Raw genomic sequence first — 23,031 nt, forward strand, 5'->3', positions numbered from 1 at the left:
GCTGCTAAAACCCAGTAGCATTATTGTGTTAGGAAAGGCATAGTCGACTGAACTCCTTTTGAGAAGTATGTATGATTATCCCTCACCATTTAGAGGGATATATATATATCTCACAAGTTCTACTGAAGACCTTCCCCAAGACTAGAATGTTACTGAGTTGAGGACCTTGGTTCCTGGTTCTCTTTTCTCATCACCAGTTGCAGTGCTCTGTTCTGCTGCTATCTATCCCCCCCCGCCCGGGAAAAAGGCAGGGCCCAGCATTTCTATCCCTAGCTAATCCACTAGCAGTCTTTAGGGGAAGGTTTCCTGCCTCACTGCTGCTACCAGCCATGATACACCAAGGCTTCAACACTACCAGGGTCTCCAGTGCTTTGCAACCACCAGGGCGTTTTTATATGTTCTCTTTTGTCATGGTCACTGCGTGGGTTACCTGATCCAGCGCCATCTCCCTGGGCTAGGGGCTGGACTGGAACAGCAGAAGCTATCACAGCCTGGCGCTGAAGCGGGAAGTATGCACATGTAGCACTGCCATCTTCGTTTAATAACATTTTTCAAAGGCTTCCATTATGCTGATACTTTGCATCCTTATTTAGTGTAAATGTGATGAACACTATGTATGGTATGATTTTTGTACCATGATAAATATCTGTCAGCAAAGGGCCTTTTTTTTTTTTTTTTTTTTTTTTTTTTTTTTTTTTTTAAACCAAAGCTTACTGCAAAGCGAGCAATAAGAGGGCATTCAGCATCCGTTGGTAACTTTTGCATTTGGGTACACAGTGTAGAAATATTGTGTAACTGTAAATTCACTTTTATAGATATGATATTTAAGAGTAAACAGTGTATTGTAAGTCTAGAACTAAAATGTAACAAGAAGTCCTATTTCCTTCTAGACTGGGGGGTGTCCAACGTAGGTCCATGAGACCTGTGTCTAAGACGCACCTCTTTTAAGAACATTACATCACAATGAAGTGACCGTTCACTCCTGCTTTCAGATCCCAGCTTCTGCGCCAATCACTGATTTACTTCATCTTCTCCTTTCACCCTGAACGACACGCCACTGCCTTGGCCTAGACTAGCGCTGTACAAACACCACATAAATAAAAACATAGTTGTTTGTGAATATATTGCTGTTTCTCCTATGGGTCAGCAGCAGAGCTCCATGTCTGTCTGCAATATGACCCAGAGCACATTTTCTTCACGAGCCCAGGCGGATATGATCGCTTTATGTAAATTTTTTGCACTGGGCGATACTGACCCAAAAGCACTAAAAAATGTTGGAAACTCTTGTATTTTTCTGCTTGGGCTCCAGGAGTTTGACGACAGTCTTGTCGTCAGGCTTATGTCTGATGCATACTTTTCTATCACATGTTCGTCGTGGATGAAAGATTGGCCTTAATCAGCACTCCTGGGTTCATAATATGATTGAGGAAATGCAATTAGATTGGCCCCACTGTTAATTGTGTTGCAAAGTGCACGCTGACCTCACGAGATTAAAGTAGCTTCTGACAGTTTCCATCAACCCCCCCTTCCCTTCTGACTCATCACAAGGCTACTCCTGCACCACTGCTAGATTATTTTTGTATAAGTGATCTTCTAAAGTTAAGCCATCTGCCCTCTACCTTCATTCCTAAATCTGTTTTAATGCACTTCCTGATCCAGAATTAATCCGTCGATTAAGCTAATCCCTATAATTGGCCCGTTGGTAGAGGAAATGACCTTAAGGACTCCTGAAGCATCATTTGAATAACTTAACACTGTTCTCCCTTAATGCTTAATATCTGCTGGTAATCAGAAAGCCGACAAAGGTAAAGCGAGTCCCTTTGCTTTGATACTGAGGCTTTGTACCACATGTGGGATATGTAGGAAATATGTACAAAAATGATGAAAATCTCGACGAGGTATTCGTGCTTGTGTTTAAGGATGTTTGGTAATCTATAATACATTTTCTAGGCTACACCATGATATCTGTTGCATATGTAGTTTACATCCAAATGTATTAATCTTGTCTTTGTTAATAATTTGAAATTGCACTCACATGAGCTTCAGTGCCCTTCTTTGAACAATTAATTGGACCCTTAATCAGACCTTCTTGTGTGGGCTGCTCCTTTTATAGATCTAGTAGCGTAGTCCAATGAAACCTCTTCTTGCCAGAGGAGTGTGTGTTTTACCGCATTTGTTGACCTTTGTATATGGAAATGCCCGTCGTTACTCGTTAATGCAGGTTTGCCTCCATTATAATGAAACATTTACGTTTGAGCAAGAACCGTGGTGTATCAGTTCTTACCTCATGAAAGGTACATTCCCTAAACACACAAACATGCTACTATCCAGTAAGTGGGAACAGTTTCCTGTCTGATGCTTCACTCCAAAATGATTGGTCATCTTCATTTTTTGTTTAACGTCTGTCCTGTATACTGGTCGAGCTGAGACCGCCATGCTCAAGGCGAGGAGTGATTTTCTGGCAGCTGGAAACAGAGGACTCCTGCTTGGCCTGTTGACACAGTGGCCCGATGATGCCATTTTTTCATAGCATTTGGCATGAATATGGTGTACACCAGGTAGTCCTCTGATGGATTATTCCGCCTCTCTGTGAGGTCCCTTCCCCTTTGTTTTGTTTATAAAAAGTAATCTGAGAGGCCATGGCTTAAAGTAAGTCAAGAAGCAGATGGTTTGAGATTCTTCTGACCATCCTTCTAAGCAGGTTTGGCAGTGGTGTTAGTTACTGTGTCGGCATTATTACTGTTCCAACTGTGTGCATGTGAGTTAAAGATAAAGCAGGCATGACGGCCTAATGAACGTTCTCTTTTATTTTAAAATGTCATGTTATGTAAAAAAAAAAAAAAAAAAAAAAAAAAAAAAAAGCATTCTTAAAGTTGTACGTGTGTGCATCCTTCCTCCTGACATTAGTTCCCCAGAGTTTTCTCTGTGGTCATCAGACTTTATTCCTTTTGAGATACTGAAGTCTCAAAGAGGGAACATGGACACTTCTTGTTTTGGAAGCCTGAAGTAGTCTACCTAACAACAAAGGCGATGAGAAATTAGATCTATTTGGGTCCATGATGTAGTCTTCTGCCATTTATCCAGGATTCTCCTACTAGTGTAGCTCTGTTCGGCCCCTGTGAAACCATTCTTGTTTAAGTGTTTGCTACATAGTCACGCTACAGCTCCCATATAAAACTAGATTTGGAATAGTTGTGCAACCAATTACGAATATCTAGTTTGGTTTTAATAATAACCAACAACTATAAAATTCACCACCTTGGAAATTTGTTTTTCACTTATTCTTATGCTTATTCATCAGAAAAGCTTGTTCTATTGTTCTGCCTGCCCCATGCACAGGTTTCGTGTGCTGGGGTTCATCACCACCCTGTGCATAGCCCAAGTATGAGCAGGGGAAAAAAACAAAAATATCTAAAACAAGGTATAGACACTAAAAAGGCCCCACTTGTGAAGCTGTCATGTTCATCTTTTACTGTCCATGATAAACTCACTTCCATGGGTTCCACCCCATCATCCATTCTCCCTTAAAAGGTGTTCACAAGTGCATCATCTAGAAGAGATGAATAAGTGTTTTACGTGAAAGGCATCAGAGCATTTTGGTAGTAATGGCTCCTTTGTTAGTGTGTAGTTCCAGTGTAGTCTGGGATCGAATAATAGTTTATTCTGGTCAGTATAGTTTTTGTTACTTGTTTTGTTTATATTCTTCAAACCTGCTCTAGTATTTAGTATTTGGTGAGTTGAAGTTTGTAGATGTGCCTAAAACGCATGTCATTTTGTTTAAATTGTTACTTAAAAATGTAATCATCAACATGAGAGCTTTGAAGTGCAAAAAAAACCTACCACAAACGCCAGTGAACTTTTAAAAACACTGCATTTATTTAACATTAACTTGGAACGGCTAGTTCTTGTTGGTGGTTTTCTTTTCTCCTTTCCTTTCACTCTCCTGTATCTGAATGAATTAAGAGGTGCTGGGTGGGTTGCATATCATCTTTTCTGGGCAGTCCTTGCTCTCGGTTTTCAGTGTACTGAGGGACGTTGCATTGCCATAAGAGCTGTTCCTCCCGGGACTTCTCCGGTAGGATCTTCATTCCCATTTTTTGTACTAGATTTTTTTGGCTTTAGAAGACATGATGTCTGTATGCCTCACAAAACCTGTTCTATATGTACATCAGGAAGACCGTGTATTAGGCACGTTTGTGGACTTGATGATGTCGCAAATCAGTCTACACCACACCCATTTCACCCCCACTTGTGGACATTTCGGATAGGCTAGCGCTAGAGGCTAAAAGACATTCTTGTGGCCATGCCACACCACTTACCCATCCCTGTTTCTGGCCATCACATCCATGTGCGTGACTCATTCTTTCCTTCTGGGTTTCAGGTGCGAATGCCTCTCTGGGTTATGCAGTTTTCCTGTGTGCGAGGTGGGATCCATCCCCCGAATCATTTCTCGTGGAGACGGGACACCTGGCAAGTGCTGCGATGTCTTCGAGTGCGTCAACGGTAGGTGCGCTTTTTCATCTTGCATGCCTGGGTGGATCTGAACAGTGGTGGTGGTGGTTGGGGAGGATGCACGGAAGGGAGGGAGAAACTAATGGGAGAAACAGCGGTGGGTGGCTCTCAATATATAGGACGAAACCTACTGCTCTGAGTGGACTGTCTCCCTCTCCTGGAAACTATTTCAGAACATTATTGTGGAGTGACTCTATAAAGCCAGAAGCTGCGGTCATTATGTTGTATCTTGTAAAGGACGAAAGAGCGGACATCTTAACTTTTGGAAAGCCGCTGCTGATTTTCAGCTATTTTAATTAATGACGTGCAGGATTTAATTCACGTTCTGCTTTGATGACCCCTGAGGAAACTGCGAGAAGGGAAGCTTCAGAGGTGATTAATTAGCGGCGGACATCCATTTATCTGTATTAATTATTTATGCACAAGTGCTAATAGATGTAGCAGGGAGCGTTGCCAGCGCTCTGCGGCTCCTGACCCCAGAAGGCCTTGGTTTGGCTGCTTTTGGTATGACATTGGAGTTGCACTGCACGCCGTATCTCGTCCTCTGAGCCATAACACCGTTTGCTGCCGATTGTTGAGGATCCGAGTGGTCTGGCCTCTGGAGCAGTTTCACTTTAGGAGGAGGGGTTTACTTAGGGGCGGTTGGTGGGGGCGGCTGCATGGAGCGTTGATGTTGATACACACCATATATTTGATCCTCTTCATCAGAAAGTCTGAAGAGTTTTTGATTTTCATAACTGTCTGTGAAACATTTCCCTCACTGTCCTTCCTTGGCGGACTTTGAGCAGCAGGTGGTTTGGAGTCTTGCTGGTCAGGTCAGTGAAGAGGGCCAGTGCCGAGTGCCTTGAGTTGCTGGATTGTCTAAGGAAAGCGTGGCTTGAAATAGCGGCTCGTCCGCTGCACGCCCCTGAGCATTTTTCTGTTACTCAGAAGAAGTGCTCGCAGCAAAACACGGCAGGGGCCCACCTTAGATCTGCCTAGAACAGCAGATGAATAGCTATGCAATAAAATATCTTCAACATGGGGTGCATTATATGGGGGGCGGCTAGTCACTCATTTTTTTGTAACCTTTATTTTGAAGTTTCCGTAAGTAACCTACAAACATGTCTCAGACAATGTAATGAAACAAACAGAAATATGGAAACCGCAAGCAACATCAGTGTAAGGACATTCGCAGCAGTCCAAAAAGTATAGTGTAGACCAGTGGTCTCCAAACTTGTTCATGCCACGTCCCTCTCAGTTGACAAAAATCATTGGACCACCCTTCAGAATTTTTCTCATTTATTTTATAAAGATGGCAATGTTTAAATATGTGTTGATCTATTTAAACACTGCAGTTAAGTACCGTTCCCTTTTTAAAAATGCAATAACATGCTTCTGCTTAAAACAAAGGCCTGTTATCTGTATAATGCTTCTTTTGGTCAGAGGCTGGTGCCCCCGTGGGATCATTTGAGGCCTTCCTAGGGGGGCTCGCCCCCCAGGTTGAAGACCTCTTGTGTAGACCATTTAAGGCAGTGGGCCCAAAGGAGCAGAGGATAGGAGGGTGAAGGAAAGCGTTGGTAGGGAGGGTCCTGCTAATCTCCGTTTATCTTATACTCAGGCGGGGACAAGAGGGATGTAGAGAAGTGAGAGACCAGGTGTTGTAGTATACAAGGACTTTATAGTCTATAGCTAGCACAAAGCAAAGTAGGGCATTTACAATGTCGCTGCAGCAGTCTCCGGGCGGCTAGTCACTCATGATAACCCTTGGACACTTTACTTTCTGGCTAACTCCTTACACTTTACACAGGCTGTGCATGAATATATCAGGTCCATGGTTGTGATGTAGAGCTCTCAAGTTTTCCTGGTCCTTGCATGAGTAGCTTATTCATTTCAGTTTTTTAATCTATGCGTTGTGCTGCTTATACGCTACTGTAAAATAAAGACTGCAGCTAAATGTGGTCAAGGAAAAACCTCGACTGGATGTGTAACTCACGCTTGGAGCTTAGAAACTTGCAAGCTCTTCTGGGAGATGGCAGAACGAGGCCCAGGGATGTGCAGATGTAATTACAGTGGGAGAAGAAGACTGCACCAATTTTGTGTTTGGTTGTAGCTTGGAAGAGATTAGAGTGCATGAACATTGATGCATCAGGATATCACAGCACATAAGTCATGCTTATCCTTACATTAATGTAAGGCTCCTTGGTCCCACTGTGCTCCACATTGTACCAGCTGTATTTGATTCCAGTATTTGTACCACAAATACCTAGCCACAGAGGCAACCAAGTGTTTCAAAGACCAAGGAGGAGAAGTTGACAGATGTAAGCAATGAGTTCAAAAGGCAGCAAAGTTCACGCATTCTTAAAATGAGAGGTATAATTCAAGAACCGTCATGAGACAGTTGTGTGTTTGGTTTTCCTGAAGGGCAGCAATTTAGAATTTCTTAGTTCGGTTCCAAAATCTTGCCACTTGGTAAGAGAAGGACTGATTCGTTGTCTTAGATTTCAGCCTTTTCGGAATTTCTAGGTAGAGGCTTATCTTAATCCTTCTAATGCCCTCAGTTTGTCCTTAAAATAGTTGGGGAGGCCCGGTCGGGGAGTGGGGGGTGGCTGTATGATTGATGTTTGCTATTTGGAAGCGAGCTGCATTCATTTGCAGCACATAACGTAAGAATCATCAGGATGTTATATGGAATTCTGGTTCCATATAACAGTTGACTATATGTTTACTCTCTCTTGTTGCTTAGACATAGTGGTAAGCACATTTGTCACATGCGTGATGCGTTTTGTGCCCAGGAGTGATGTATGTATGTACTTTACATTTGCCTGATGTCTGCCAAATCAGCAATTATTTGCTTTGCAGTTCCAAGTGTATACCTCTTTACCCCCTTGTAGACTTTTGTGCACCCCAAGCGGTTATTCAGCTTTCAGCTACACAGCAAAGAGCACCAAACCCTATCTTAAAGCACTCTGTTTACTTAGTTTATTGCTCAGGTTAAATAATAGACACAGTATTTCTCTTTGGTAAACACTTGTACAAGTGTGATGCATTTGCAGAAACAATGGGAGATGGAGTTGGGGAGGAGTTGCAGTAGAGCTAGGTAAACATGGGTGGATGCGAAGCTGCATGTCTGCAGATGTTCAGAGATGCTCTGTCACTTGAGACAGAAGGGAGTGCTATTTAATTTATCAGATTCTGAATGTTAATTTGTTACTGCTTGGCTTGTTTTCCTTATGTAAGTGACTACTTAGTTGGGAAGTGGGGTTGGGGGGTGAGAGAATAATTTCCTTATTGTCGGAGTACGTTTTTAACCACTTTCGAAAACCAGTACCATGGCTTTTTCTTGGATGTGGTTGCTGTGCATGCAGTTGTTTCTGCGCAGGTGGACTGGTTTTAACTGCCCCACCCCCTTTTCTAAAAAAAAAAAAAAAAATCCTCTTGTAAGAACCAAAAGAGAAAAAAATAAAATAATAATTTAATAGGCTTTTAATTGTATAACAGTCATAATTGCAGTGCAAAGTATAAACCATTTGTACAGTAAGAGAACACTCTTGGGTCAGCAGGGTATCCCCCACTAGCAGCAGAACAGGTAGCAACCAGGAGCTTCATTGCAAGTGGGCAGCTCAATAGTTGGTATATTAAGCAGCATAGGTGGGACCATCCTTTCCAAGATTCCACACAGTTCTCTTCATATTCTCGAATCATCACCTAACTACATTTGTTTGGACACAACCATATATATCTCCTCTGCGATTGTCTGTTTCTGTATATTCTAGCAACAAAACGGTTAGACCCAATAGCCTTAGGGTGGTCTTCCCCAGACGTTTTGCCCCTTACCCTCCACTTTTTGCTGTATCTTTTTGTTGGCCTTGGGACTCTTAGCACTTTACCACTGCTGACCAGTGCTAAAAAGTGCATGTGCTTCTCCCCTTAACATGGTAACATTGGTGTATCCACAATTGGCATATTTATTTTACCTGTAAGTCCCTTATAAACTGGTATACCACATACCCATAGCCTGTAAGTTAAATGCTACTAGTGGGCCTGCAGCACTGATTGTGCCACCCACACAAGTAGCCTTTCAAACCTGTCTCAAGCCTGCCATTGCCGAGCTTGTGTGTGCCGTTTCACTGCCACTTTGACTTGCCATTCAAAATCTCTTGCCAAGTCTTAAACTCCTCCTTTATTACATATTTCACCCCTAAGGTAGGCCTTAAGTGACCCATAGGACAGGTTGCTATGTAAGAAAAAGGCAGTTAATGTTCTTTTAAGTTGTACTTGTCCTGGTAGTGAAAAACTCTCAAAGTACTTTTTGCACTACTGTGAGGCTTATTCCTCTCATAGGCCACTTTGGGAATTCCTTAATGTACTTTTAAGCTGTACTTCCTGATGAAAAAGGAGTCGATACATCATGTTTCATGTCACTGGAAAGGTAATGATAAATCCTCTTTACTGGTTTTATGGGCATGGATGAGAAATTAAACTGTGCTCCAAAGCCCCTAGTCACTTCCTCTAGTCTGTACTTTTTGCCCTTCTCTAACTCCCTAATTAGCAAATGAGATGAAGGGGAAGTGGTTGACCTCTATGATGTTACTTGGGTTCAAAGGATGGTTCAACTCACTCCCACTGCCCCTGGTATTTTGACGATTCCACATTCAGCCACAGCCATAGGATGTTTTTTGTTGCAAGTTGTGGAAAGTGGCAGGAGAGAGGACCTGAAAATTGGGAAGGGGGGAATCAGTGACTTAATGCACAACGATGGGAGCACGCCTTAAGCAGAATGTGATGATGGACCGATGAGGGTCCCACATTTCAGACATTCATTGACTTTGGGCTGAGTGCCCCCCCCCCCCCAGCAGATTGGAAGACACCCTGGGCTGCAGGGGTCTTTGTTACACCCAATAGCAAATAAGGTCACATTTAGCTTGACACTTCATTTGCTTTTCCTGGATGAAGACAACCAGGCTTACGTTTTTTGGGGCGAATGTGGCCTGGCTCACTGGTAAGCTGAAAGGCAAAAAGGTAGGAACTTTTGTGAGTGGCCAAGCTCAGGATGCAACTAGAAGTCTGCATTTCCCTGCGTTGTCCTTTCGTTATTGCCTCGCCAGGGATTGATACTTTGTTCTCATTAACAATTGTGTTTGCAGCCTTGTTATTTTGTGAGGGATGTGCCAGTCAGGACCGGTTTAACCACTCGTCCATCATTTTGCTTTTAATGTTTTTATACTCCTGTCCTCTCCACAAGGAAAGAAGGAGACCATATTCTTTGATGTGAAGGCGGATGGAAGCTGATTGAGGGGAGTTTAACACGGAGCATATTTGCAAGTGCAACTTGACATTGGTTGTTTTACAAGAACGCGCCTTTTCATGTGTCTTGTCTTCATTGCCTCCAACTGCAGAGTGGTAATGACTGTCTTCAAGAGCAGTGCCTTTCCTCGCACCTCATTTCCTCAACAGCAACAATCCATGCCCCAAAGGCGGCTTTCTGCCAGGGAGGGCGGTGTTGGGTGCCACACAATGTGGTCTTATGGTCAGCTAGTGTATAGCGCCTCAGTGCAAACCTTTGTGTTACCATGCCTTGCTAGATTTGCACCCATCCCATAAACAGGCTGTACATTAGACAATGCTTAGTGATTATGCTCACAGATTTTTTAAGCTACTCCTGCGTTGTTCAGCTAACATTGGGCTCGGATTGCAATTTTTCGTTTGGCTTTGGCTTTAGCTTTAGTTAAGAGGTTACAAATTCAACAATGGCAGTGGTGAAGAAAAAGCTGTCGTTATGTGGAAAATATATCGCAGGTACCTATGAAATATGGGTGTTTACGCCACCGCGTTTTGTGTTAATATCTATCTAAATATCTATCTATGTAATATTTATAGGCTGTGTGTGTGCGTGTTGATTTGCCCAGGATCACTCAGTGTAGCAAAGTAGGAAGGCCATAAATAAACGCCTAGCTGACCATTTATCCATTAGACCTTAACACCCACCCTGACATCTCTGACATGTTTGTAATTCCATATGTTATGCTTCACTCTCATTTTCAAAAAGATATACAACTTTTCTATGTTATGGGCTCCATTAGTTTTAAAATGTTATGTCACACACAGGTGAGTTCTTTTAGTCCCGCATGTTGTTCGGATGTCACACAAAAGTAGCAGCAAAATGGATCTGCTGCTGTAGTGTTTGATGTGATTCTGTGGGACGCTGTTCTTCAAGGCCTGGCTTTACCTCTAAAAGCCTGTGCATGAGCGAACCATTAAAATACTTTTCATGTAAAGCATGTAACCAACATAACGTAGAAAGTGATAGTCACTTCAAAATTCAAAATAGTCTATTCCTTCAACATACAGAAGCATTTCACAATAGTACATCAGAATATTTCACTGCACTGAGAGGTATTTATTAAAAGTAATATCTTCAAGTTTATTGACAGATCGAATAATAAAAACTCATTGACATAAAACACAGAAAATTTAACACTACAGTACCACAGCAATAAACAGTCTTTAAAACGGCGATAAAAACATATATACAGCGTCACAATATCTAAAACCGCAATTCAAATGATCAGATATCTTAAGAAAATGTTTGTGGCCTTATCAGCCATGCAGGGTACGGAAACTATGAAACCACCAAAACCACTAGATGGCTGGTATCACTTTTGCAAATTCTTAAACTGCTTACCTGATCCCAACACATAGGCACAATCCACCTTACTCTACGTTTACGGTACAAAGAGCAGAAGCACAACAGGTGTTCCTCTGTTTCTTCAAACTAAGAGCACATTGGACACAGATTTAACTTGTCAACAGTGGGCAGCCATGTCGATGTAAAAGAGGCAATTGACAAAATGCTATATATAAACTTCATATAAAGTGATCTTGTATACATGCGTTTGAGATAATCAAGAAAATCGTCAGACCTGAACGCATGTTTATGAAACAAGAAAATTTCGGACCGACTACCGGGGGCATCAGATGATTTACTTTGCTTTTTTCAATGAATAGACACCAAAACTTATTAGTGGAAGTACCAGTCAGGAAAGGTCTGATGGATGACCAGTGTACAGCATCCATTTTAGGACATCCTCATTCCTTACCCCTCATCCTTACTTCTCATCCATCAACCCTACTTTTCATCCTTCATACATCATCCCTACTTCTCATCCATCATCCCTACTTCACATCCATCATATATCATCCCTACCTCTTATCCATCATCCCTACTTCTCACCCATCATACATCATCCTTACTTCTCATCCATCATCCCTACTTCTCATCCATCATACATCATCCTTACTTCTCATCCATCATACATCATCCTTACTTCTCATCCATCATCCCTACTTTTCATCCATCATCCCTACTTCTCATCCATCATCCCTACTTCTCATCCATCATCCCTACTTCTCCCTACTTCTCATCCATCCCTACTTCTCATCCTTGCTTCTCATCATCATACATCATCCCTACTTCTCATCCCTGCTTTTCATCCCTATTCATCCATCATCCCTGCTTTTCATTCATCATTCATCATCCCTACTTCTCTTCCATCATCCCTACTTCTCATCCCCGTTTCTCATCCATCATCCCTACTCATGCCTCATCCCTCAGTCATACCCACACATTTTCATTTTTGTGAAACACACCTTCACACTGAATGGTTGGCAATAGCCATTCAGAGTTGAGAGAGGCCTGCTTTCAATTTCACTGAAAAGCAGCCTTCTCATTGCATGTGCTGGGTGAAGATGGAGGAGAGGAAATGCAACTGTGTGTTTCTTAAATTAAATGCTGTACAGCCTTGAATTCACCAGAAACAAAGTGTTTTTCTGTTTACACCGACCTCTGCAGAAAGCTCTGCTGGTTTGGGAAATACAAGGCGCCCACAGCTTTGGCCATAAATCAGCTCTGGGAGAAAGGGTTATAGAGGTCATCTACAGTTCAACCAAAAACCTTCTGGTTTCAGTTTCAAATGTAGAAAGAAAATGTTTAAAATTAACTCTGGTGACAGTGCAATCCAATTCATCCAAACCTTTTCTGGTTTCATTTTTATTTGTAAGAAAAAAAAATGTTTAAATCCAAGGCTGCTTTTATCTTTGAGAGCTGTTCTTTTTCTTTTCTGAAACCAGAAAGGTTTACATTGAACTGTAGACAACTGTATAACCCTTTCTCCAAGAGCTGATTTATGGCCCAAGCTGTTGGCTCATTGTATTTCCCAAACCAGCAGAGCTTTCTGCAGAGGCATGTGTAAAAAGAAAAACACTCAGTTAAATAAAATGAAACATAGTACAGCCTTGAATTCACTGGAGACAAAAAACACAGTTGCATTTCCTCTCCTCTGTCTTCACCCAGCACATGCAATGAGAAGGCTGCTTTGCAGTGAAATAGAATGCAGGCCTCTCTCATACCTCTGGTTGGCTGTTGCCAGCCAATCAGTGTGAAGGTGTGTTTCACAAAACTGAAAATGTGTTGGTATGACTGAGGGATGTGGAATGAGGAGTAGGGATGATGGATAAGAAGTAGGGATGATTGCTGAGGCATGAGAAGTTGGGATGATGGATGAGAAGTAGTGATGAGAAGCAGGGATGATGGATGAGAAGCAGGGATGATGGATGAGAAGCAGGGATGAGGGTTGATGGATGAGAAGTAGGGATGATGGATGAGAAGCAGGGATGATGCATGATGGATGAGAAGCAGGGATGATGCATGATGGATGAGAAGCAGGGATGATGCATGATGGATGAGAAGCAGGGATGATGTATGATGGATGAGAAGCAGGGATGATGAAAGGGAAGCAGGATGATGGATGAGGAGTAGGGATCTGATGGATGAGGAGTAGGGATCTGATGGATGAGGAGTAGGGATCTGATGGATGAGGAGTAGGGATCTGATGGATGAGGGATGAGGAGTAGGGATCTGATGGATGAGGGATGAGGAGTAGGGATCTGATGGATGAGGAGCAGGGACGATGTATGATGGATGAGGAGCAGGGAGGATGTATGATGGATGAGAAGTAGGGATGAGACTCAGGGATGAGAAGTAGGGATGATGGAAGAGAAGTAGGTTGAGAAGCAGGGATGATGTATGATGGTTGAGAAGCAGGATGACGGAAGATGACTGAGAAGTAGGGATCATGCATGAGAAGCAGGGATGAGGAGTGAGGAATGAAGATGTCCTAAAAATGGATGCTGTACCAGTGGTAACAACAGTTACTCATACCTAGGTCAGCCAGGGACCGTTTGACATGGTTAAACCAAGGGATATTGGCACAACTGATGATATTGCGGAGACCATCTCTGTACAGCTTCAGCTCCATGGTGTTCCAGATTCGAAGGCCAGTGGAGAGCAGGCCTTAGCCTGGTGAACGTTGTGATTGGCTTAAGTGCAAGACTCAGTCTAAGAAGCAGTAAGGGGTGCTCCTCACTACAGTTAAGAGGGGCCTTACAAAGTTATTCTCGCCCACCCCCAGCTTTGCCAAATCACAGTGGTCCCAGAGCTCTGCACTGTAAAGATCAGAACTTCTTACCTAAGCATTATACATTTCAGTAGCTGGGGAATTTGGAAAGAAGAATGCCCTTTTAGCAAACTTTACTACACCAGATGCTCTATGCATGATCAAAAAGGAGCTCTTAGAGAATTGTGACTCCCATGAATTAGAAGTGGACAGTCTGACAAGGAATGTTCTTGCCCAGTGATAATCCCCTTAATATCCTTCCATTTGTTTTAGAGCATAAATGTTGTTTTCAGCACATTTATTTCTAGCCCAAAGTTCTCTCATAATGAAGAGAACCTGTCCATAAGTGTTTGTAATCTAGCTGGTGTTTTAAAAAATGAGAGGAGTATCACCGGTGAGAAGGAGCACTGGGACCTTCTGACTGGAAAGAATAGGGAATGACTAGGGCATTTATTTACAGAACAAATAGTCGTTAATAAACAGAATTAGAAGGGTTAGAACAAAAACAGCCTTGACCAACTCCTTTATTAGCATTTACTTTTTAGTGAATTTGCCCTTTAAGCCCCACTATATTAGTGCATTATTATCCTCATTCAGTCAGATGATGATGATGTTAAGGAGGTCACTTGGAATCCTAATGCTAACCAGCACTTCCCTTAATTTAGCTCTGGGAACCAAATCAAAAGCAGCTTGAAGGCCAGCATAAGTGACAAAAAGGTAAAGGAAAAAGTGAATAACACCTGGATGTCCTCAAACCATTTGTGATGATTGTTTTTGTATGATTCGATTACTTGGATCCGATGGATTGACTCGGATACATAAGAATTCACATATGTTTGCTCCACTGTTACTTTGTGTTATGACAAAAAGGTCACCCTGGTTTATACCAACCATCTTCCATTTAATCAGGAGAAGATGAAAGACTTGGTCCACAGTTCCAGTTTTTGTTCCAAACCCTGCTTGAAGATGGCTCAGGAAATTGTGGATCACAATCCACTCAGTTAATCTCGTAGGCACCTTTTTACAAAATATCTTTTGAAGATTGTCCAAACAATATATGGGATAGTAGCTGCCAGAGAGATTATTGTTGCCTATTTTGAAAATTTAGAAAAATCCTGACTCCCTTCTAAGCAGCTGGGAACGGTGCTCTAGCGGCAATCTCATCCAAGACTAAGTTAATATATGGGACACAGATACTAAGATTGGAAAGAAACATATCTGCAGGGACTTTATCCAAGACAGAGGCCTTATGGTGTTTCTGAGAAACAAATGGCACCTCATTTATGTTCTTGCAAACCACAATAATGAAACCAATAGGGCCCTAGAGTTGGCAAGTGTCATCCACTGTGCTTGAAGGAGGATAAGGCAGTGGCAAGGAGAAATACAATGATTAAAAATTGACCATGGCTGATATTTGTCAAAACTTTTAGCATCTTTATTTTTAGCTGCTTCTAAGAGGTCATCTCAAATCCCCGTTTCCCGATTAGATTTAGCCAGTCTTATGATTTTACTATATAGGGCTCTGCATTCAATGTTCTTGACTATTTCATCTTACTTTATTGTGGTGAGGAGGGCTACCTTAGAAACCCTGCAGTCCAAAGTGAATCACTCCTGAGATCTAGGAACTCTTTTAACCAATATATAATATTTTTGGAAGAAATCCTTTAATTCCTAGAATAACGTTGTGAGTTTGCCTCATTGTATCCAGGCAGTTGGCAACCACAATATACATTCTTAAGATAACATGGAGGGGAAGTGCTTATTGCATTTCACTTACATTTCTGTGGTTGTTGCTTATTGCCAAAATGTCAGCACCCTGGGACAGTCCTAAAGGCTAGTGGACAGGTACCAATACCTAGGTGCTAAGATGCGAAGGTATATCTGTGGTCACTTTCTTCTTCTTTACCTATTGCCTGTGTGTGCTGGAACGCAATCCAGATCCTAACATTTAAAAAGGATGTATTCTGTGTTATTGAAGTACACTACACCCCCCTCCCAAAAAAAAAAAAATGTTGGAGCTGCGTTAAGAGTGGAATGGGAATGGCAATTACAGGCACACAAGCCATATGAGAGGGACAAGTCGATCATTTGAAGGGCTGGCCTGGTAAGATGAATTTTAGAAGGGGCAGCCAGATCTTGAAATCCCAAGAGTGCTTCCTCGTCATTCGTCAGGTCCCGAGTAACAGCTATCACAAAGGTCAAGTGGACGTCACCAGCAGCAAAAACAATGTGTGATAATGTGGGTGATTCACTCTGACGTCTAATGCATTTAATATAAATTGTGATTAAAACAGGGGCCAACCCTAGAAAAGTGGTCAGTATTAAACCCTGCATATTTGGGGAACTAGTAGGTAACTCACTAACGCATGTCTGTAAATTCTCCCCCAGCTTAGATTTTAAGCCCACTACGTTCCAACTAAGTATGGATGTAATGGTTTCAATAGAAACTTGGGCTGGGAAGGGCATTAGAGGTATAAAGAATGTTTTCTTCCCTGGACCTAGACCGTGAAGGTGTTCTAGTTTAGATTTGATCAACTCCACCTTTATTAAAGGCTAGTCACTTCTGGGTGTAATAGATTGCATTTCGAAGTAACTTACACAAGGGAAATCCAAGAAAATTGAGTGGAGTCAGTTGTTCTCTGGCAGATTTGCCAGTACCGATAAAATCATTTGCCATAAAAGTATGGAGGAATTGGGCATTGGGGTTGGGTCAGGAACTGACCTCCATGGTCCAGGGCTAGGGTTGCATTAGAAGCATCCTAATGGTAAACGCTTTACTACACCAGAGTAGTCCGATTTCCATCCTGTAGGGGAACGTAGACCCTGAGCAATGCTAACAAACTTGATGTTAACAATAACATAATCACCCCAAAAGTGCGTGTTTAAAGGGATACACCCAGCCAACTCTTTGTACCATCAGAATTATATATATATTCAGAAATGTTGAAATTTTTGTTTTTCTGCAACATGGAGAAATTTGCATTTAGTTGGTCAGAGGATTCAGATACATGATGGGCGAGATGTGGGACATTTGCAATAACTACATATATTCAAGCTGCAGGAGGAAGGTGGGATTGTTGGAAGAGCCAAATCCTGTTGATTAGAGTCACTTCTTGACCTCTACCCCTGAGAGCTTGACCAAATCTCTCACTCTCATTTTGAGAGCTAGTAGAAGCTTCATGATTTAAATGTAATCTGCTACAATTTTTACCCCCTTACCCACCAGATGACACAATCTGGACCTTATGGCCAGTCAGCAATGTCGCTGTCAGGATAGAAGTAATTGAATTCCATTGTGCAGCAGCAGGAATCTGGTTAGAGGCCACCAGAATGTTCAGAGGGGCTGGACTAAGCTTAGAGAGCTGGGCTCCTGTAATACTCAAACACTCACAGATGGGTTGAAGGCTGATGTCTATAAAGGAAGAAAATGTCTCATGCTAAAACTCCTGTACAACGGATAAACCAGCCAATCATCCGCTATAGTCCAGTTGTGCAGCAGGCTGGAGGGCTTCTTCCTAGTAACCTGTGTGGATGGTATTTGCTTCCCTCTTTGACCAGCAGGCCCACACCAGGTAAAGGTGGAGTGGCAGGTAAGGCAGGTGGATTGAGGAAGGAAGTGGTGCACGGTCTCCAGGCTAAGGAGGGGCTAGGAAAACAGCTGCACCCCTGGAGATGACAAATGCTGTGGCAGTGTGACAGAGTTCTTGAGAGGGTTAAGCGTGGGTGAAAGTAATTTTTCAGCAGCTCTCTTTGCTGATTACTCACAAGCATTGCAGTAAATCGTCAATTGTTGAACTCCTTGGCTGGTGGTGGGGGTAAGCGCCAAGTTTTGCATTTCTTCATTATCTACTAGACCAAGGACCGTTGACCTAGTTATTACCCCCTGTCTTGCCACTGCCACTTAAATTCAGTGAGAGTCCCTGTCACTTCTCAGTTGAAAACTTTACTCCTTAGCCCAATGAAAGAATCCAGGATTGCTAAAATATTACCAAAATTAAAGTTCTTGAAATGGAATACTGAACCTCTACCCTCTTGCACACAGCAGTGGTTATCTCTGGGACCTGAAGTCATCAAACAGTATGGCCTCCCCAGTCAGTCAGTCCTTTTATACAGTGAACATAAACATGGGGTGCAAGAGCCCATACCCACCGCGAAATGTATTCTGCAAAGTGACAATTACCTTTGGACACGTCACCTTTAAAAGGTTTGTTCTAGCAGCCTCGGTAGGGGAGCCTGAGCCCACCAATTCCAGCTACCATCACTACCCACCGAGCCTACTTCCTCAGGTTTATATTATGGGCATAAACAGTTAGCATCTGCATTGCTCTCACCTCCCTTACTTCAGAGCTCGCAGTGCACTCTTCAGTCGATTGAGCCTTTCTGCTTACCAGGCAGAGGTACAACATTGTAGTGAGGGCTGCACTGTTCTTCCACTGTGGCTAGCCCCGGCCCTTGTGGTTTCCTCCAGGGTGTTCCTAAATGCTGGCTTACTTTCCGCCAGGTACCTCCACAACGACCCCTCGTTGACGGACTGTATGTTTCCATGACCTGGCCTCTCCTCTCTCCAGCCAGGTTGCAAGGTAGGGGTCTGCTTGCTCCTCTACTCTGAGCCTAGTTGGGGTTCATCCCCTCTTCTCGCCACCTTCAGCAACCACACCACCCAGAACTGCCCAAGAACACTTCAGTCCAGCCACCGAAGTATCAACTCATACGACGGCCTGCACACAGGCTCCTCAAGCTTTAAGGAATTCTGGGCTGATATGAAGGTCCTCTATTATGCTGTGTGGAAGAATAGTATTCGTTCATCTGTCATAGCAGTGGAAACCATTCTGCCCAGATATGTTTTCCTTAAAGAATGAAAAGTAAATTATTGTTTTTGTCTGATTTGAGTTTAAACAAAAACTAAGGTTTTCTTAGACATGTGGTTAAAGACCCTTTTATCAAAGTAGAAGTTATCACTAGTGATTGGGCAGGAATGCTAACCATTCTGAGGCAAAGGGAGCAGGATGCAGAAAATAAATTAGCATTGATGCTGTGTGTACCAGATATTGTGATGTGGCGTGGCATTATACCCTTCCAAAGTTTGAGTGAAATATTTGCTATTCTAAAACTTGGGCAATGCACTTGCTATAATGAAACCAGAATGTTGTGGTTTTACTCAATATTGCTTTGAACTTGGAAAAAGAATATAGCGGCTAATGTAAAAATGATCTGGCTTCATACAGTTGGTATTGAAATTAACTGAAATACTGAAGAAAATGTGTCTTTTAGATTTGACTTTGAAAGTGACACTCAACTCTTGGCAACAAGCATTGGAAAAGCCAATAGGTCTCGCCTTTGGTAATTCAGGTGCTGAGCTGTTGGCTTTGCTAATGTTTGTAAAGTATTGTTAAAAAAAAATAAAGACAAATTGTTTTAGCAAACTGCAGAAAAGGCAAGACTATATCTTGTGGTATCTCAGAACTGCACAACAATTTTTATGTTTTGTTCTTTTTTAACTGAATAGCTTATTTTTCTACTACTTTTCACTCGAAACGCTGGAGAGAATTTAAAAAGAATAAGGAAGTGCTGGGAAGTAAAGGAAAATGCTTACCAAAGTCTAATTTACTTTCTACAGAATTCAGTCGTGGTATTCTGCAGTAGCTTAGTGAGCAGATTTATGAGCCTTCATGAGAAGTATGATTCTAAGTGCATCTTCTGCCTCAGACGCCAGCTAAGTGAGTGTAGCAGAAGGCCTTTCCCTGATGGTGCCAAAGTGTGTGCTTCCAGGCAATACGTGGAATGCAGTAGATAAAACATAAACAACCATTAAAGAGTGCTCTTCAGCTTTACTCCAGAAAAAAAATTCCTGCTATAATGCTTTTATAGACAAGCTGGTAAGGGTGAAGAGCAACACAGGCGGGGAGGTATTTGAGGGGGTGAAGCAGCGCACGAGAATGAGAGCTTGAAAACACATGCTTTTGCGTGGAGTGCTGAATGAAAAAGAAACCAACATTGGCTAAGCCAATAGGTCTCGTCTATGACATGAGTGCAATGTCTGAAACTCACACATACATAAAAGACTTTCAGGCAAGCAACATTGATGGAGGGGGCAGACTGGACAAACAACAGTGTAGGAGAGGAATGAAAGGTGGGGCAAGCAATAATGTGGGAGGGGTAGAGAGGAAGTAGGTGCAAGTAAAAGGAAAAAACAAGTACATCTGAAAGCGGTAAGCAGTGGAAGGACACTAGGCAAGAGAAGCAGTAGTTGGGCCATGCTCCAGGGTAGGGATAAACACATGAAAAGGAAGTGAAGTTAGAACTTGCTGACCAAAGAGAAGAAAGACAGTTAGAGTGACAATGAAGCCAACCAATGGTAAGCAGTGGGTGGGCTCTAAGCCTCCTGTAAGTTAACAAAATGTCTTGCAAGCCATAGGACATGAGTGGTCTCAGGCAAGAACTAAGGTTTATGGTGTGGAGAGAGAAGTGAGAGGGCAAACTGTCAAAGATGGGAAAGTGCCACCAAACATATTGAAGGACATTAAAAAAAACAACAGTAGCCCAAAAACATTTGAGTGCTAGGGTGAAGGCAGGAGAATGTTTAAGGAGGAGGCAGGGATGTGCCCTGTCGAGGGAAAACCTGCTTTACCATGTAGCCTTTACCACACAATCTTTACCATGCAAGTAAGTACCACATAGTTAAGTATTTGTACCTTTACCACACAGTACTTTACATGGAATGTATTTGTTTTTGTTTTTTTTAAACATACATTTTATGTTATTTAAAAAAAGGTTATTTTTAGGGCTTAGAGGTAATGGTGCTTTTAGGGTTGAGGGAGGGTTGACGTAAAGGGAGGCTGGGGTGATTTTAACCTTCAGAGGTGAGTAGAAGTAAAGAAAGATAAGAGTCATTTTAAGATTAAGGGATGTGTAGAGGCAAAGAGAGGTAAGGATCATTGTAGAATTCAAGGGAGGGTAGAGGCAAAGGATATAATGGTGATTATAGGGTTCAAGGATGGTAGGGGTAAAGGGTGATTTTAGGGTTCAGAGGTGGGTAGAGGTAAATGGAGCTGTGAGCGAGTTCAGGGAGCAGTGGAGGAGTGAAATATAAGGGTGATTTTAGAATTCATGGGTGTGTAGGTGTAAGGGTAATTTTAGGGTTCAGGGTGAAGGTAAAGGGAGGTAAGGGTGATTTTATGTTTCAGGGGTGGGAGGAGGTAAGGATGATTTTTACGGTTTTTGGGTAGGTAGGGGTAAAGGTTGATTTTAGGGTTCAGAAGTGGGTAAAGGGAGAGGTCAGGTGATTTCAGAGTTCAGGGGAAATTGTGGAGTGGGCAAAGTAACAGGGTAGATAATTAAAAAAAGAAAAAGTTAGGGGAAGAGAACATTTGATGCCCACCTGCCCCAGTAAGTAAAATGGATGATGGAAGAATGCAAGGAAAACTACTCAGAGGGAAAGCATCCAATTTTTAAAATAAAACTGAAAACAGGGACATTGGGAAGTGAACAAATTCGAGCGAGGAAAGTGAAGTAAAAATAGAAGTATTATTAAGAAAGAAAACGAGATAAAACAATTTCAGAGCTAAAAATATTCAAATTTAGGAGGGACGTTCTCATTGTCACTAGCCTGATAGTCATTCTGCTTTTAGACTTTTAACTACACTCCCCATATCTAATAACAGTACTCGTACGGAAGGCTCCATCATCAAACATAATGCAGAATTGCAAAGAGTTGCATACTTGAAGAGCACTGCTGATGATTCAAATATATATGCTTATGAAAAAAATGGAAGACACCACAATTTAACACATTGACTTTCTGTAAGGGAACTTGAGATTTTTCTTTTTAATTGCATTAACTCAGCTTGTTCATATTGGTCGAGCATCCATTGACATTTATCAATTGCTCAAAAGTGTGCAGAAGCACGTCGAGTCACTGAAAAGCGCATACAGTAAAATCGGAGAAGGAATGAGGAAATATTGGCTTCCTTACCCATGTTGCAACTGTCGGACGCTCTGGCCAGAAGGGGTGAAAATAGAGAAAATTATTAATAATGTTAACTAGGAGTAACCTAGACCTGATAAGGAAATGTGCAGATGCAACCATATTCGATTTTGCATTAGTGCCCCCATTTCGTGGGAAGCTTTTAGGTAACTATAATGGTGGCATAACACAGTTTCCGTTCATGCTGATGGAGTATAGGGCCATTGTAAAATAGTGTTAATTTGCTTAGAGCTAATCCAAAATATTGTATAATTTCTGTTGGAGTACAAATCTTTTAGAATGCTATATTATTGCAAAGTGTGTGCGTGTTGTGTGTAATTTACGCATTAGATTACTTGAGTGCTATACATATACATAGGTACCGTTCCATTTCAAAAGCCTGTGTGTTGAAAAACGCGTGCGTGTGTGTGTGTGTGTGTGTGTGTCATATACTTAGCAAAAAAATGCATGCTTGCCGAGCCAGATCAGTCAGTTTTGCTAATGCTTGTTTGTGGTGCAGCATCACTGGTAATAAACCATATAACCACCTGAAAGCGACAGCAGGGGTTGCCTCTTTTCTGCTGTGGAATCCCGTTACCTACAGGCACAAAATGTTACTCTTTGCACAAAAGTCGGCTAACGTAATATGGCCAGCAGATATTTTTATGCAACTCCTGCTAGACGGATTTCCTGATCATGAAGTGAGTGAATGCTTATTTAATTGCAATTCTGTAATATTAGGCATACTCGGGGTGTAATCTTTTAATGTTAAATAGATAGGGTCTCGGTTTTGTATGTTAACTATGACCTGATGGAAGGCGCTTGAAGATGCTATACATGTTTGTCACCTTAAGAACATAGTAATTGGGTTAATTTTCGTAATACTAATACATCCGGTTCCTCTTCACAGACTGACAACATAAGGTACCAGCTGCATCCACAATATGTTCAGTTTTTGAAGTTCTAAGAAAAGTAATGTTTTGTACATCGAGTCATCGGGAAAACACTAATTGTGGGGCTTTGTTTCTAAGCAAATGATCCATTTTAATTAAACAGGCAGAACCTTTCAGTGTGATGCCTTAATGACGTCCCAGCATCCTCTTAGACTCACTCAGAGCCTTG

The 23,031-nt window shown here is 42.1% G+C and overlaps 1 protein-coding gene across 3 annotated transcripts in view; it reads left to right on the plus strand.

The window, feature by feature from the left end:
• Window positions 1-23,031, plus strand: part of CRIM1 (cysteine rich transmembrane BMP regulator 1) — a 752,848-nt gene that overhangs the window by 332,112 nt on the left and 397,705 nt on the right. For all 3 annotated transcript variants that reach the window (XM_069235322.1, XM_069235323.1, XM_069235324.1), the window contains exon 5: window positions 4,382-4,503. In XM_069235322.1, the coding sequence (XP_069091423.1) occupies window positions 4,382-4,503 (122 nt within the window). The remainder of the gene's footprint in view (window positions 1-4,381; window positions 4,504-23,031) is intronic.

The sequence above is a fragment of the Pleurodeles waltl genome, chromosome 5 (genome assembly GCF_031143425.1).
Source record: "Pleurodeles waltl isolate 20211129_DDA chromosome 5, aPleWal1.hap1.20221129, whole genome shotgun sequence".
NCBI classification, from domain to species: domain Eukaryota; kingdom Metazoa; phylum Chordata; class Amphibia; order Caudata; family Salamandridae; genus Pleurodeles; species Pleurodeles waltl.